Source organism: Chinchilla lanigera, unplaced genomic scaffold (genome assembly GCF_000276665.1).
Source record: "Chinchilla lanigera isolate Chin_1 unplaced genomic scaffold, ChiLan1.0 scaffold00105, whole genome shotgun sequence".
In the NCBI taxonomy this organism is placed as follows: domain Eukaryota; kingdom Metazoa; phylum Chordata; class Mammalia; order Rodentia; family Chinchillidae; genus Chinchilla; species Chinchilla lanigera.
Genome location: NW_004955506.1, coordinates 190323 through 208061, shown reverse-complemented (window position 1 = coordinate 208061; position 17739 = coordinate 190323). Strand labels below are relative to the sequence as shown.

General features: G+C 40.8%; 1 protein-coding gene across 4 annotated transcripts in view; it reads right to left on the bottom strand.

Annotated features, from left to right (window-relative positions):
* B3gntl1 (UDP-GlcNAc:betaGal beta-1,3-N-acetylglucosaminyltransferase-like 1) overlaps positions 1 to 17739 on the bottom strand; it is a 106669-nt gene that overhangs the window by 63990 nt on the left and 24940 nt on the right. For 3 of the 4 annotated variants that reach the window (XM_005407178.2, XM_013506005.1, XM_005407179.2), the window contains exon 5: positions 225 to 290. The exons of the other annotated variant lie outside the window; for it this stretch is intronic. In XM_005407178.2, the coding sequence (XP_005407235.1) occupies positions 225 to 290 (66 nt within the window). The remainder of the gene's footprint in view (positions 1 to 224; positions 291 to 17739) is intronic. 4 annotated transcript variants of the gene reach the window in all.

Below are 17739 nucleotides of genomic sequence, written 5' to 3'. Positions count from 1 at the left end.
CTCAGCTGCTATTCAACCAGCCCTTCCACATCCATTTTCAAGTGAGAGCTGCTGTCCAAAATGAGAAGCACACTCTTCTTCAAGGAAGACCTCTCAGTGCTTAGAGAGCTACCACCCCAAATCCCTCCCTGTACACACATTCTTTTTACCCTAAGAAAACCCCACCTCAAGAGCCGCACTGAACTTCACCAAGGTGGCCGAGGCCCGGTGGGGGTGGCACTTACACTGGTTGGGTGCTGCTCAGCAGCCTGGTGTTGCAGCCTCACTCTCTGTGGCATCATTACATCATCCTGTGGAAAAAGAACATTTTAAACTAAGGCAGTAAAGAGGATGTGGGCAGCCCAGTAACACAGCAGACCCTCTGTTCACCAGGGAAAGAACCTGCCCCGCAATGGCCAGAAAACAGCACTCTGACAATTCCCATGTGACCGAGGAGATGGGGCAATAAGGACACTCCTGCACACTGATGGGCCAGGCACCACTGCTCTGAGAGATGGCTGATGGCATGGCATCATCCAGAAAAGCTGGGCTCACAATTTCACCCCTTATGTAGATGAAGCCCCACCTAGGTAAGACACATGCAGGGAGGTTCACAGAGCACAGCTGGAGCAGAGAGGTTCATAAATCCAGACCCAGAACAAAGTGTGCGCTTTACGCTGAGTCACACACACTATTGCTTTCAATATCCATTTGGTGTTGAACTAAATAATGGCATAACTTCAATAAACTCCACAGACCTAACAGTGCCTGAAGAGGCAAGACACAAGAACACACATAGCATTTATTACTCATGCATTTAAATTCAAAACCAAGCAAGATTAATCATATTATTTAAAAATATTTTTTTGGTATTAGAGACTGAACCAGGGCCTTTACACTGAGTTACATTTCCAGCTCTTTCAAAAGTTGTTGTTGCTGTTATGGCTCAGACAGGGTCTCATGAAGCTGCTCAGGATAGACTCCAACTTGCCATCCTCCTGCTTCAGCCTCCTGAGGAGCTGGGATTACAAACACTGGCCTTGCCATCTTCCCTACCATTCTGAACAGGTGGCTTTGATGAAATGGTGGAAGGGCCTTTTGAAAGCTCTGTTCCAGCATCAGCCAAGCACCAACACTCACAGGGGTGAAGTAAGAAGGTTCTCCAGGAGGGGCTGGAATCAATGTGCAGTATAGGGCAGTGCTTGACCCATGACCAGGACTCCCAAGTCCAGGAACCAAAGGGTAGAAATGGGAGTGGCCCCACTCACCACTGCCCTCAGTGACCCCTCAGCAAAGGTTCTGCTTTCTGTCCACATGACTTTATGCTCTGCTGGCCTAGAGGTCTTAGTTCCAGAGGGGTGATACTTCCACCAGGAGACACAATAGCCCCAGTCCCTGCTGTTTTCAGGCCCCTTAGGTCTCTGAGTCATACAGCTAAGAGGGGGTTTAGTGTACTGGGAGGGGTGTGGCTCTGAAGGGATCCAGATGACCAGCAGAAAACAGGACTACTATTCCATAGTGGAGGTAAGGAAGAGACAGTCTGGAATTCAGGACGTCTTCAGGTCAACAGGAACTTAGAACAACCCAGTCCTGGCCAGACTACAAATGGCCTAGAGCTCCAGGAATGAAGATTTGGGTCACCTCACTGGGTGAAGATCCATGACCTGCTGAGGTGCTTGCTGAAGATAAAGGGGTATGGTGTGGGCAGCAGAAGGAGGTGTTTACAAGCACCAACTCTCAGCGCACAGCCACTCAGAGACAAGAGCCACGGTGTTCCTAGCAGGGAGTCCTCCCCTGCTCCATCATGATGCACTATAGGTACACTAAGCAAGGTCTCTGTACCCTTTACTTATCCCCTTATCATTAACACGAGACTGACTCTGTGTCCACCTTTAGTGTTACTCATTTCAGGTAACAGTATTTATGTCACAGGATATTAAAGAAGAGTGAGCATCACTGAAGGACTTCATCTCCTCTTCTGAGCAGGGGACTAGTTGTACACAGAATAGCTATGTCATGTTAAGTGGGGCTATAGTCATGTTACTGCCTTCACTTGCAGATTAAGTACGCTTTAAGGAGATATCTCTCAGTGCTAGGTTGACAAGAGGTGGACCTGTGATGGTTAATTTTATTTGACCACTTGAGGGGTCAAAGGTCATGTCCATGGCAATGTTTCCAGAAGAAATCAGCATCTGAACCAGTGGACTGAGTAAGGTCACACTCCCCAATGGGGTGGGGGTTCATCTAATCTTTGAAAGCCTGAACAGAACCAAAAGGTGAAGCAAGGCAGACTCACTCTCTGCCTGAGTTGGGATATACATCCAATGCTGCCCTCAGACAATGGTACCCCTGCTACTTGGGACTTTTGAACTTAGACTGGTACTGACATCATGAGTTCTCCTGGTTCTCAAATCTTTAGGTTGTGACTGCAACTTGCACAATTAGCTTTCCTGGGCTTCCAGTTTGCAGACAGAGCAACACAAGACTACTCAGCCTCCATAGCATGACAGTCAATCACTTACAATACAGCTCTCTACATATATCTTCATTTCTTTTATTGGTTCTTATTCTTTGGAGAGTCCTGACTAAAACACACAAGATAAACCAAATCTCCAATTTTACCATTCAAGGATCAAGAACAAAAAGCATAATTACGTAGTATTTCCCAGCTCTGGAAAGGCAAGAGCCCTCAAATACGACTCCATCACTTCTACTAGAATTACCTTCCCCAAGAAAGTCAATGAAGTCAGCAATCCCAAGACCAAAGAGAACAGAAAGGGTGTTAACCCAATCACTGGCCAAAGTGCTGAAAAACTAAGAATGACATGGTAAGCAAAACACTGAAATCACAAAATGAGGACTGGACAAAATGAGTACCAAACTTTCAAAAAGTATGAAGACTATTCTTTTTAAAGAGAAAAAACCCCACAAAATTTCAAAACAAGATAATAGGAGGGCAACAATGGTTAATAGATCACATATTGTTATCTTTAAATTAGTTATTCAGAGTATAAGACACAGACATTTAATTGTCCAAACAATATTAGCACAAACCTTTCTTTCCAAGAACAAAGGGAAATTAGTATATAACTATCTTAAATGCCTTTTCTTTTGTTTTTCCCTTCCTACTTTTCTCCCTTTCCCCAGACTCTTTCCCCCAGTTTCTCTTTCCTTATGAACAGTTTCTTCCCATTTTACAATATCTATTGTACATTTTGGATCTTATTTACTCTTTCAGCTTCTCATATTAGGGAGGCAATATGATGTTTACACATGTGCACCTGCTTTATTTCACTTATGAGTATGGTCTCAAGTTGCATTCATTTACATATAAAGCCTCCAGTTTATCCTTCTTCATGGTTGAGTAGTACTCCATTGTATATAAAGACTACATTTTTTTATCCATCCCTTTGTTGATGGGCATTTAGGTTATTAACAAGATCTAGCTATTACAAATTGTGTTCCTATAAACAGGGTGCGCATAATATAGCTGTACAATGGTTTTTAATTCTTCTGGGAAGATACCCAGAAGGGGAATAGCTGGGTCAAATGGGACCTCCAATCCTGGTTTTTGAAGAATCTCCACACTGATTTCCACAGTTGTTGCACCAGTCTACTTTCCCACCAACAGTGGATAAGGGTTCCTTTTTCCCCACAGCCCCTCAAGCATTTGTTATTGATTTCTTGATAATAGCCATTCCTTCCGGGGTGAGATGGAATCTCAGTGTTGTTTTAATTTGCATCACTCACATGTTGAACATTTTTTCCTATATTCATTTGCTGTTTGTATTTCTTTAATTGAGAAGTGTGTATTCATCTCAGATGCCCATTTTTGGATTGGCTCTTTAAGTCTAGGAGGTTTGATTTTTTTGAGTTCTTCATATATTCTGGATAATAATCCTTTCAGGAAAAGCTGGCAAACATTTTTTCTCACATTATGGGCTGTCTCTTCACTCTGTTAGTTTCTCTTGCTGTGCAAAAGCTTTCTTAAAAGATGAGATCCCAGTTGTTGATTTTTTTGTGATAATTCCTGTGCCACTGGGCTTTTATTCATAAAGTCTTTGCCAACACCAGTGTAAAGACTTTTACCTATTTCCAGCTGATTTAATGTTTCTGTGTTAGTATTTAGATCTCTGATCCATTTTGACTTTAGTGCATGGTGAAAGATATGGGTCCAATTTTAATCTCTGGCATGTGCACAGCCAATTTTTCCAGCACCATTTAATAAAGAGGCTATCTTTCTTCCAGTGAATGTGCTTGGCACCTCTGTCAAAGACAAGGTGGCTGAGTATGTCTGGAGTTGTTTCTGCATCTTCTAATCTATTCTGTTGATCTTTGGGTCTGGTTTGTGTTTTTTGCCCGTACCACACTGATTTTCTCACAGTAGCTTTATAGTATAATTTCAAGTTAGGGATTGTGATGCTCCCTGCCTTGTCTTTGTAACCCAGAACTGCCTTTCCTATTCTGGGTCTCTTCTGGTTCCAAATGAATTTTAGGATTATTCTCTCTAATTCTGTGAGATATGCTGTTGGAATTTTTATCAGAATTGCATTAAATCTGTATAACAGTTTTGGAAGTATGGCCATTTTCAATACATTGGTTCTTTCTACCCAAGAGTAAGGGATATCTTTCCATTTTCTGATATCCCCTTCAATCTCCTTTTTCGGAGTACCATAGTTTTCAGTGTATTGGTCTTTTACATCCTTTATTAGATTGTTTCCTAGGTATTTCATTGTTTTTTGGATGCTATTGTGAAAGGTGCCATTTCCCTAATTTCTCTCTCAGTGAGTTTGTTATTCATGTACAGGAAGGCTATTGATTTTTGAGTGTTGACTTTGTATCTAACTACACTACTGAATTTGCTTATTAAATCTAGCAGTTTTTTAATGGAGCTTTTTGGGTCTTCTATGTAGAGTATCATGTTATCTGCAAATAAGGATAATTTAACTTTTTCCTTTCCTATAATTATTCCTTTTATTTTCTTCTCCTGTCTAATTGCTCTGGCTAAAGTTTCCAGGACTATGTTGAATAAGAGTGGAGACACTGGACATCCTTGTATTGTTGGTGATTTTAGGAAGTTTAAAATTTTTGTCCATTAGTATGATGTTGGCTGTTCATTTGTTACAGATGGCCTTTATCAGACTGAGATAAAAACTATCTATTCTAGTTTTCTATAGGGTTTTTATTTTATCATGAATGGGTGTTGGACTTTGACAAAAGCTTTTTCTGCATCTATTTAGATGATCGTATTTTTTTCCTTGGCTCTGTTAATATGGTGTATTATATTTTTTGATTTATGTATGTTGAACTATCCCTGCATCCTTGGAATGAATCCACTTGGTCATGGTGCATAATCTTCCTGATGATTTGCTGCATTCTGTTTGCCAGTGTTTTATTGAGAATTTCTGTGTCTATGCTCATGAAGGAGATTGGCCTGTAGTTCTCTTTCTTAGCTGGGTCCTTCTCCAGTTTTGGTATCAGGGTAATGCTTGCTTCCAGGAATGAATTTGGGAGTATTGGTTCCCTTTCAATTTCATTAAAGAGTTTCAGAAGTAGTGGTATTAGGTCTCCTTTAAATTTCTTATAGAATTCAGCAGTGAATCTATCAGGGGTTGGGCTTTTCTTTGTTGGTAGACAAATTTCATTGATTGATATTGGTTTATTTAAGATTTTTATATCTTCTTGATTCAGCTTTGGTAATTCATATGTATCTAAGAAATTGTCCATTTCTTCTGCATTTTCCATGTTATTAAAATACAACTTCTCCAAGAAGGTGTAGATGATCTTCTTGATTTCTGCAGGGTCTGTTGTGATTTCACCCTTTTCATTCTTAAATGCATGGATTTGAGACTTTTCTTTCCTTTTTTTGATAAGGTGGATAAGAGTTTGTCAATTTTATTTAAACTTTCAAAGAACCAAGTCTTTAACTCATCGATTCTTTGTATTGCTTTCTTAGTCTCCACTGCATTAATTTCTGCTCTGATGTTTATTATTTCTTCCCTTGTACAAGCTTTTGGCTTGTACTTCTCCACTTCTTTTTCTAGAAGTGGGTGGTACACCGTTAAGTTGTTTATGTGTACTTGCCTCCACTTCTTTTTCTAGAAGTGGGTGGTACACCGTTAAGTTGTTTATGTGTACTTGCTCTGTTCTCCTGAGTATTCACTGCTATAAATTTCCCTCTTAGGACTACTCGCAATGTGTCACATAAGTTCCAGTATGTTGTACTGTCATTATCATTTAACTGTAGAAACTAATTTCTCCTTTAATTTCATCTGTGACCCATTGGTTGTTCAGGAAGGTGCTACTTAATTTCCACGTGTTTATGAAGTCCTTATGGTTTTGAATTTCATTGCACTGTGGTCTGGTAATATGCATGGGATAATTTCAGTTCCTTCACATTTACTTAAGCATGCTGTATGAGCTAGTATGTGGTGTATTTTGGAGAATATACCATGTGCAGCTGAGAAGAATGTGTATTCCGATGTTGTGGGGTAGAACACTCTGTAGCCATCTACTAAGTCCATCTGTTCACAAATCTGGTTTAGTTCTAACATTTCATTGTTGATTTTCTGTCTAGTTGATCTGTCTGTGACAGTGGGGTACTGAGATCCCCCAATACAATTGTATTAGTACTTATTTGATTTTTCATGTTTGTTAATATGTTTTATATAGTTGGGTACACTGGTATTTGTTACATATATATTTATGATTGTTATCTCTTCCTCTTGGATTGTTCCCACTACAAGGATGTAGTGACCTTCCTTGACTCTTAATCAGTCTTAGCTTGAAATTCACTTTGTCTGCAAACAGATTAGCTACCCATGCTTTTTTCTGGGTTCCCGTTGCATGGAGTATTGCTTTCTATCCTTTGACTTTCAGTCTAAGAATTTCTTTTTGCATTAAATATGTTTCTTGTATGCAGCATATTGTTGGATCTTGCTTCTTGATCCATTCTGCCAGTCTCTATCTTTTGACTGAATTGACACTGATGGTGATAACTGATACGTACTGACTTATCTTTGTCAGACTGTTTTCCTGTTGTTGGCTCCCTCCTCCTTTTTATACTCTGTTTGCCTTGCCTGATGGATTTCTTCTGTTGGGATTCATGGGGTTGTAGTCCCTATTATCTCTTTCCACAGTGTCCTTCGAAACATTTTAGAGTGCTAGTTTGGAGGTCATAAAGTTCCCCAGATGTTCTTTTTCATGGTAGTATCTTATGTCTTCATTAGTTTTGAAAGATAGTTTTGTGGGGTACGTCAATCTGGGTTGAAAGTTGTTTTCCTTTAGAACTTGAAATATTTCATACCAAGCTGTCCTTGAGGATTTATGCTGAGAAGTCAGTTATGATTGTGAAGGGCTTTCTTTTTTAGGTGATTTGTTTCTTTTCTCTAGCAGTCTTTTAAGATTCTACTCTTGTGTTGGGTTTTTGGAATCTTGATTATGATATGCCTGGCTGTAGTTTTTTTTTATCATGGCTAATAGGAGTTCTATATTCCTCACTTACTTGTATGTCAAATTATTCGTCCCTATTGGAGTAGTTTTCTGCCATAACATCTGTGAACAGTTTTTTTAAATGTCATTTGTGCTATCTTCTGCTTTTTCACTCACTCCAATCAATCTTTATTCTTTTTTCTTCATCTAGCAGCTGCTAGATTGATTTCTCGTGGTCCTTTGTTATGTTTAAGAAATCTTTCTTTTCATAATTGTTAACTGCAAGCCTGTCTTCTATATCTGAGATCCTGTCCTCACATTTGCTCAGTTTGCTGTGGATAGTTTCAATGGAATTTTTATTCTACTGGATATCTGCTTGAGTCTGCCTTATGAATTCCATTTCTTTCCTATGCTCAGCATTCATGACTTCCATAATTTTCCTAAGCTCCTCTATCTTTTGGTCTGTATCTGCGCTACAGTCACTTACCATGGTTTTCATTGTGGACATCATATCTGCAGTTATCTGAGAAATTATTTCTGATTTCATCTTTTCTAGAGTCTCATTCAATTGCTTTGTTGTTACAACTTCAGAGAGGCCAGGCTTTTGGACTGTCCTACCTCACTGTCCCCTGGGTTTGCCTTTGGTGAACTGGAGGTCTTGGGCTGCATCTTGTTTAACTGTCTTCTCATTTTCTTTTCTTTCTTTAGTTTAATTCTTGGGGTGATGCTTGTGAATTGCCTATGGTGGGTTGCTTTATTGCTAGTATTTACAATCCTTAAGAAATTACTACTTCTCCAAGGTATCTACCAGGTGTGACTGATTTTGGGGTTTTGAGTCTGTTGCAAGGTCATACCTCTTTAGTTTGTTGGGGATGAGAACTTTCTGCCTGTTTGGCCCATCCCCAGGTTCTTTGGCACTGTGCCACAGTACTTTCTATACCCCTTAGTCAATCTCAATCTGGGACTACCAGAAAAGAGTTGTTTAGAACAATTATGTCACTTTTGGATAAAGTGGTACCATCAGCAATAAAGGTAGCATCAATGACATCCTAGAAAATGATAAACTGAGGTAATTATTAATATGCCACCTTTAACCACATGTAGTAGATATCTGGTTATATAACAAAATCTAAAACAAACCAGAAAACAATATGCAGTATATAAATCCTTAATATGGCAATTTTACCCATAGGGGTTAAAATTTAAAAGGGGTTAGGGGAAAAATAAAGAGGTAGAAGAAGAAGCAGCAGCAGCAATTAGAAGTAAGGCTCAGGGACAAAGGGGAATCACACTAACTTTGGGAAACTGGTGCAGAAGACTGGAGGGAAAGAGAGAAGTAAGAGCTAAAAAGAAGACCAGACCAGACCAGAACAGACCAGAACAGAACAACAACCACAGAGAGGCTAGAAACCACATTCACAATCATAAAAACAAGATCAAACAATGAAGGAGAAAAATAAAAAACAAAGCCACCACTACCACAACAAAAGACACACATGAGAGAGACAGAGAGAAAAAAAGTCCACTTCCAGGTTTGTCTCTGCTGTCACTGGTAGACAATGTGTGGAGACAGAGTCCTAATCTATGTTGATTTATCCCAGCAATCCAGCAGTAGCTTTTTGGTGGGGTAGTGGATAATCTCAGTGAGTCTGCACCTCCTGGCTGAGACCAGACTCATTCGCCTGCAACTGTCAGCGCACCTTCCTTGGGCCTGAGCCCAGCTTGGAGCCGCTAGATAGAGCTAGCAGTTGCTCTGAGTTCTGAGCTCAGCCTGCTCTCCAAGATGGTCCCTGGCCAATCGCTGTCTCCCAAGTGACGACTGAGCCCTCAGCACTCACCACCAAGTAGTTTCATCCTTCATGTCCACTGCTTCCCTCCGTTGCTGTGTCTCTCCATGGAGGCCTCTAGGGTCACCAGCATTCACCAGGTGTCCACAGGTGTGAATCACTCCTCTTGCACAGTGAGTCCCATCTCAGGGAAAAAGTGCTGCTGGCTACTTCCTTCTTCATTGAAGTTTCTTTCTTCACTTTCCATGAGTTTCAATTTGTGCTTCAGATCCCTCCTTCTTGTCTTCCTCACAGTGCTATATTCCAGCATCTAGACAGCAACACTCAAAGAAGCTCTTTCTCTGCTGCTTAGCATTCCACCATCTTGGTGCCTACCACCATGAAGACTCTTATGATTACAAATAAACTGATTTCCTGAGGCTATTATGAAAGAGGAAAAAACGTGCTAATTTTACTGCACATGAGAGCAAGTGCAGACTTTGACAAGGAGCCCAGATATGTGTCTTCCAGGGAGCCTGATAGCACTCCCTGTGAGGGCAGTGCTCCCTGCTCCATTGGCCCTTCCTCCTGTACTGGGCAGGATCCCCAGAGCTCTGAGCTGGTGCCCAATGCCAGGAGTGGGTTCACAAGTCAGCTAACATTGGAAATGCCAAGCAGAGGAGACAGGCATGGTTGCTAAGCAGGAACTACGAAAACAAAGTCCATTTCTTTTAGGTGCTCAGGCCACAATAGCTCAAGGCAGTCTCTCCTCGTGTCTTGAAGGGGGTTCAGAATCTCACTAATGGCTCACCCTAATGTGTGCAAAATTCCAAGGTGGGCTGGAACTGCACAGGAAGACCAGGAAAGAAAGCTCCTGGCAGCCTGGGGAAAGGAATTTGATGCACTAGAAAAAGAGTATTGATTTGACATGAAACATTCTCTTTCTGACATAAAATATCTGCAGGAAAAGGCGGTGCCAGTCACACAAGTGAGAATTCAGAGACACCAGGATTTTTTAGTGAAGTAGCTCTGGGTAGCATCCCAGGGGAAACGGGCCCAGGGGCCAGCACAGAGAGGTCTGGGAGAGCTTCTTAGGAAAAAGCAAGTGAAAATAAACAGCAAAAGGGCAGGCACAGATCTAACTGTCCAAAAACTAACACTAAATGTGAATAAATTCAGTACTTCAATCTATGGTCAACACTTTCAGCCTGGACTAAAAACCTCCAAACCAAGACCCACCTAGACACCTAAAGGTGCTAGCACATGAACAGTGAGGATGGGACAAGATGGCCATGTATACATCTACCACAGGAGTGCTGAGGTAGCTACACTGCCAGAAAAACAACCAGAAGAGTGTGCCACAGACAAAGGACATTTCACATGGAAAGAAGGGTCAATCCATCAGAAAGATGTTATAATTGCAACTGTTTTTAAGAACAGAGCAAAAAAACCCACCAGAAAAAAAAACTATGACCCTCCTTACTTCTCCAGCTTTGTTTCCAATCTCTTGCTCTTCTTCTATTCCTCTATTGTTTCCTCCTCACCCCTTTTAAGTTTTCTCCCTTGAGGGTAAAACTGTCATATTGAGGGCTTATTTATTGCATATAATTTTCTGGTTCATTTTAGATTTTGTTATTGCAGTGGACTGAAAACTGACAGTCAACTTATAACTGCCAGCTGAACTGAGTAAGCATGGTGCTGGGTGTGGGAGGCCCACCTGGTGACTGTTTTTTTTGTTTTTTTTTTTAAAACAAATACTTTCTCTATTCTTAATAACTAAGAAACATGAATGAAAAACTGTTAAGAGACATGATCTTAAATTTCATTCCTAACATTTACTTCTACTAAATTTCCTTCTTTGTAGCCACCAGTGGACTGATTTTTCATATTTATTTTTCCCCAATATTTTCTAAGCATTAAATCAGGATCAGAAACCACTATTAGGGGAAACATCCATTCTCAATTACTTCTGAGATATTTCAACTGCTAAGTAAGTGCAACTTTAAAGCAACTATACTTTTTCCTTTATTATATAAAATATACAAGAAAATCACACAACAAATACTAATGAGTTTTAGGTCATTAAAAAGTCTTAAGACTCTAAATCTTTATAAGAGTATGAAGATACTTTTTTATTTACTGAGAGTAGGTCTTGCTAAGCTGTGTAGGCCAGCTCAAACCACAGTGATCCTCTTGCCTCAGCCTCCTAAATGCTGAGATAACAGGCATGTACCACTATGCTCACCTTCTATTTTAAAAGTTAACAATTCAAATAATAACAGCTAACATTAATAAGCACTGACTTTGCCCAAGGTTACATGGACAGAAAGCCAGGACCTGAACCTGCCAAACCTGGATCCAAACCTCCTGTTCTTTTCATAGGCTAAAAACTGTAACAGTTTCCATCTTCAGAATTCTCTTCATTCTACATGCCCATTCATCTATTTTATTTCTTTCTACTACTTTGAAGAATTTCTATTTTCCTCAATTATTCTCCTCCTATTAGTAAATAATGTACAATTTTTAAATTGCTTATGCCCAAAATATAGCCACCTTGACTTGCCATTCACTTCCACAGGCGATAAATCCAGACAAATCCTCTTCCCCCTACCTTTAAAAAACATCCACGATTGGGCCACAGCTTAAGCACTTCTTCTATCACTGTTCAGCCCAGGCCTCTACCAGGTGTTGAGCTCATCTATCAGTTTAGGGCTTTTCCTCTTATTTTAATACCTGCATGTCTTATTATCTCAATTCTCCATTCAGATGTCATCTATCAATCAGGTATCCTCTTTTCTAAATAAACAGCAACATCTCCATTCTTGTTTTCTGTTTCTTCATAGGACTGTTCTAATATTCTCTGTACATAGTCAATATATACTCTATATACTCAATTTTTTTTTCTTTCTCCCTTGTTCCACAGAATGTAATTTTCGTAAGGGTAGGGAACTGTTTTTTTTTTTTTTTCCAAATGCTATTAGCCCAGCACAATGATTAGTACACAGTAGGTGCTCAGTCAATACTCAATGATTAAAATTATTTTTCAGTATTTATTTTCTTCCTTTTTCTTTTTTTTTTTTCTTTTCTTTTTCCGGTACCGGGGATTGAACTCAGGACCTCATGCTTGCCAGGCAGGCGCTGTGCCACTGAGCTAAATCCCCAGCCCCTCTTCCTTTGTGTTCTTAAAGTTTAAAATATTCTGGGCTGAAGATGTAGTTCAGTGGAAGGTTTGGGTTTAATCCCCAGCACTACAAAACAAAACAGAATAACCCAAAACCAAAAAATAAAAAAGATGTAATTGTCCAGTTATAAACCATAATCAGATGAAGCTAAAGTTTAAATAGAAAATATATTCACAGTTTTACAATCAGCCATCCCTAAGTACTAAATCACATTTACAGTTTCAAGGTCTTCATATGTCTCTAAGCAACATTCACAATATCCTTTCCACCTGGTGACTGTTGCCAGCACCATAAGAGGCAGAACTGGAAAAGAAGTAGTTAGGCTGTTGGGAGCTGATGGAAGCTGTAAGGAGCTGTTGGTTCTGCTGGAGGAGCTTGTCATGTTGGCTTTCCTGATGAACTCGGCTGTTTTCATCCTTTGAGGAGCTCAGGACATCCCTGAGAATGGCTTTGGTTCACTTTGGGGGAGCTCTGATCCTCACTTTGAGCATCACTTTCTGGCTCTGGAGGGGAAGATGGTGCACTGCCAGTCTCCTGGAGAAGCTTGCTGCATTGGCTTCCCTGATAAGAACTCCGCCATTTTGATCATCAGAGGAGCTCAGGATCTCACTGTTGCTGAAGATGGTTGTGGTACCTTTTGGGGGAGCTCTGGATCTTCTGAGCATCATTTCCTGGCTCCAGGGAAGATCCCTCAGCCTGCTAGCACAGATCCTTCATCCTGTTGGCACAGACTTTCTAGATTCTACTACTAACCTTTGGGCCTTCCCAGTGCAGATCCATGAAATGGGCCTGCATGAGATATAGTTATGGGCTCTAGGCCTCCAGGTGGATTTGTGGGGGGCATTGGTATGAGCTCTAGGCCTTCAGCTGGACTCATGCAAGGCATTTCCATGGGATCCAGGTCCTCAGCTGGATTCCTTGGTCTTGGTGTGTGGACAGATTTCCTGTACTCTCTTGGATATCATTCTTTGGGTGACTATTATAAATAATCTTATAAAATATGTGTCCTATATTATTATTGTTCCCCCTTGCAAAATAAGCCCAAACCAACATGGTTATATAACCACAAATCTAGTTCTTATGGTTAAAAGTGGCACATTAATAGTTACCTCAGTGTGTCATTTTGTAGGCAGTACTTGATACTATTGTTATTGCTGATTGTACCACTTTAGCCAAAGTGACATAATTGTTCTAACCAGTTGTTCTTCCTGCAATACCAAGATTGAGATTGCCTAAGGGTCATAAAAAATATTACAGGACAGTATCAAACAACCAGGGGCTGGGGCAAGTAGGCAGTAACTTCTCATCTCCAATAAACTGAAGAGGTGGGATCTTGCAACAGACTCAAAACCCAAAAGCCAGCTATATCTTGAAGACATCTCTGAGAAGTAGTCATTTCCTAAGGATTCTAAATACTAGCAACAGAGTTACTCAACATAAGCAATTTACAAGCATCATCTAAGCAACTAAATTAAAAAAAAGATAGAGAAAATGAGAAGACACTTAAACAGGATGCAATCCCAGATAGCCAGCTCAACGAAGGGGGCAATGAGGTAGGGCTATCTGAACATCACCCACCTGGACTCTCTTAAGTGGTAGCAGTGAAAGTAACAAAGCAAATTAACAAGGCTCTACAAAAAAATCAAATCAGAAATAATTTCTCAGATAACTACAGAAGTGGTGACCATAATGAATGACACGGTTAGAGACTCCAGAGCAGATACAGATTAAAAGAAAGAAAGAAAGAAAGAAAGAAAGAAAGAAAGAAAAGAGTAGCTTAGAGAAATGATGGAAACTATGAACACCCAATATAGGAAAGAAATGGGATCTATGAAAAACATTCAAATAGATATCCAGGAGATTAAAAATTCTATTGAAAGTATATATAGCAGAATGAGCCAGTATGAGGACAGAATATCAGATACAGAAGACAAGATTGTGGTTATTGATGATGAAAAGAAAGATTTCTTAAAAACAGCAAGGAGAAGTCAATCCAGCAGCTGCTAGATGATGCAAAGAAGAATAACTTAAGATTGATTAGAGTCAATGACAAAAGCAGGAGATAGCTCAAATGACAAAAAATCTGTTCACAGATGTCACGGCAGAAAACTTCCCTGACAGGGAAAAAGAATTTGATATATAGATAAGTGAGGCACACAGAACTCCAATTATCCATGATGAAAAAAAAAAACAACTACAGCAAGGCATGTAATAGTCAAGATTTCAGAAATTCAACACAAGAACAGAATATTAAAAGCTGTTAGAGAAAAGAAACAAATCACCTATAAAGGAAAGCCCATCATAATTACAGAAGACTTCTCAGCACAAAGCTTTACATCAAAGAGAGCTTGGAGTAAAGTATTTCAAGCCCTTAAAGAAAACAACCTTCAACCCAGATTGACGTACCCCCACAAAATTATATTTTTAAATCAATGGAGAAATAAGATACTTCCTTGAAAAAGAATGAAGAATGGCATGACCACCAAACCAGCTCTACAAAGTATTCTGAAGGACACTGGAGAAGATAACGAGGACTACAATTCCATCAACCTAAACAGAATTAATCCAGCAGGCAAGGCAAACAAACAGGAGAAAAAAGGGAGCCAAAAGAATACAATATTGAAGTACAAACTACATCAAAACAAGTACAAGTACAAATCATGTGATCCCTGGATGAAAGGATTGATTGAGGCATAGCAGATGTTGCTGCCCAGACAGAAGGAACTGGTCTTGGACTGCCACCACAGCAAAGGCAGGGCCACAAGAAACCTGTGCTGGGGATCTGTGGCCAGAGCACTTCACAAAGGATCGACGAAGCTAACATTACTTGCAATGAACCCACACTGGCCACGACAGAGTAGGATTGCCTGCTGCAGAAGAAGCTCTTGATAGGTGGGCACTGATCTTGCTGTGCCAGCATTGGGGGTGACCACAGGATTTGCATCAACGTTATAACACTGTTATGGTTTGTGTCAGGATGTCCCCCTAAAACTTTATGTGGTCATGGGGTGGGGGCAGGCTTTTTTGAGGTGGCTAAATCTACAGTTTGTGATTGGTTCATTGTCTAGTGCTGGGATTGGTAGTGTGAGTGCTACACCTGCCCTAGGGAAGGTAGCCTGCATACAGTATAAGGGAGGGAAAAGACACTTATTCCTCCCTTTTGGTCTTGCTTTTGCTGTCTTCCACTGCCACCATGAACAGTTGCCCTTCTGCCCTGACATCCTGCTTTAGAGACAGCTGATTATGGACTGAAACCTTCACAAGCTGTGAGCTAAATAAACCTTTCCTCCTTTAATACTGGGTGTTGGATATTTTGTCTCAGCAACAAGAAAAGTAGCCAAGACAGAATTTGGTACCAGAGAAGTGGTCACTGCTGTGACTATACCTGACCATATAGGTCAAGAGCCTTTGGGAACAGCCTGTGAGAAAAAGATTGGAAATATTCTGAGACAGGCTAAAAAAGTAGAACTGAGATGCATTATACTGTTTTGTATGGGAGATTCTGGTCAGAGCTCAGAAGACCAGAAGGCTGATAGAAATCCTGCTGGTAAAGACCAGGCTCAGGAGGTTTCTGCTGGGAAGGACTGTGCTGGCTGCTGGACTCCAGATGATGTATGTTATTGATTGGCAGAAAGTTTGTCTATATTGTGCTTGTGTGCAGAGACATTGCTTGAGACTGAAGTTAAGGGTGGCAGACTAATTAATCTGGTAGAAGAAACTTCAAGGCAGTTAGACATTGAAGCAGTGACATGGCTACTGTTAGGGGCTTTTAGCCAGATCTATGTTGGGAATCAAGAGCAGGGAGCCCAGCAGAATGATTTTAAATGTTGACAGTCTGGCCAGAAAGAAAGCTCCAGTAAAGCTGTGAACTGCAAAGACAGAGCAGGGGAGATCTTGATTGCTGAGAAAAAACAGGAGACTATAACAGATGGTCTGAGGGCATCACAAGAAGCAGCAAGTCTCCACTCTTTGCAGCCCCAAAACTGTAAAAGTGAAAGACTTTGCTTTGAGGAAAAAGCTGCAGAGCACCATGTTCCAAAATGGCAGCAGCCTAGAGAATTTGTTCTTCAGAGTTGGACTCAGAGTGCTCAGCAATACAGGCAATTGACCCCTACAGCCAAAACAGAAGGAAGCCTGGCTACTGCTCCAGTTGGCAGTAGACCTTAGTATAATCCACCTGGCAGTGGTTTTAAGTGGATGCAGAACACAAGAGCTGTAGGGTTAAGAAGGCTTCCATCCTGATTTCAGAAGGCCTGGGAGGCCAGGCAGTATGCCCCAGAGAGGGCAGTGTGTGAAGCTGTGAATGTGAAGCCAAAGGTGCAGGGGAGACTCCAGAAGTTTGGAGAAGACAGGAACGTGGATCATTTGAGGAAACCTGCAAGGAGGGAGCAAAGCCAGCCCAAGACAGAAGCTATGGGAGCTACAACCACCAGCAGTGCCTTAGGGGCAGAGCCACCCAAGCCCTTTGGAGTTCATGACTTGCCACATTGCTTCAGATGCTCCACATAGAATTACAGTACTTAAATGTCTGCCCTGCTGAATTTTGGACTTGCTTTGGTCCCATTCTTTTGTATCCCTGTTTGTAACTTTTGGAATGGAAATGTTTATCTTGTGCCACTGAATATCAGAAGTGTTTAACTTTCTTTCCATTTGTACAGAGGCTCACAGTGAAGAGTTTGCCTTAAATCTCAGAGGAAACTTGAGACTTAAGACTTTTCAGCAATGCTGAAACTGTTAGGACTTTGACAACTCTTGGAGATGGACTAAATGCCTTTTGCATTTAGGGATGCAAAAGGGATGTACATGAGTCTTTCGGAGGCCAGGGGTGCAATGTTATGGTTTGTGTCAGGATGTTGCCCCAAAGTCTCATGAGATCATTGCGGGGGTGGGGTGGGGTGTAACAGGTTTTTTAAAAGCAGCTGAATCTAGAGTTTCTGACTGGTTCATTGTCTAGTGCTGGGATTAGCGGTGTGAGTGCTACACCCATCTAGGGTGGGTAGCTTGCATACAATATAAGGGACAGAAAAGAGGTTTGTTCCTCCCTTTTGGTCTTGTTGCTTTTGCTGTCTTCCACTGCCACCATGAATGGTTCATCTGCTATACCACCCTGCCTTGGAGCCAGCTGATTATGGACTGAAACCTTCACAAACTGTAAACTAAATAAACCTTTCCCTCTTTAACACTGGGTGTCAGGTATTTTGTCCCAGCAATGAGAGAAAAGTAAGACAAACACACATTTAAGAAAAAAGAAGTAATTTAAAAAGTTATTCTGCCCCACCCCATCTCTCTCTTTTTTTTTTTTTTTTTTGGTTTTTCTCCGGTACCAGGAACCGAACTCACGACCTTGCACTTGCCAGGCAGGCGCTTTGCCGCTGAGCTAA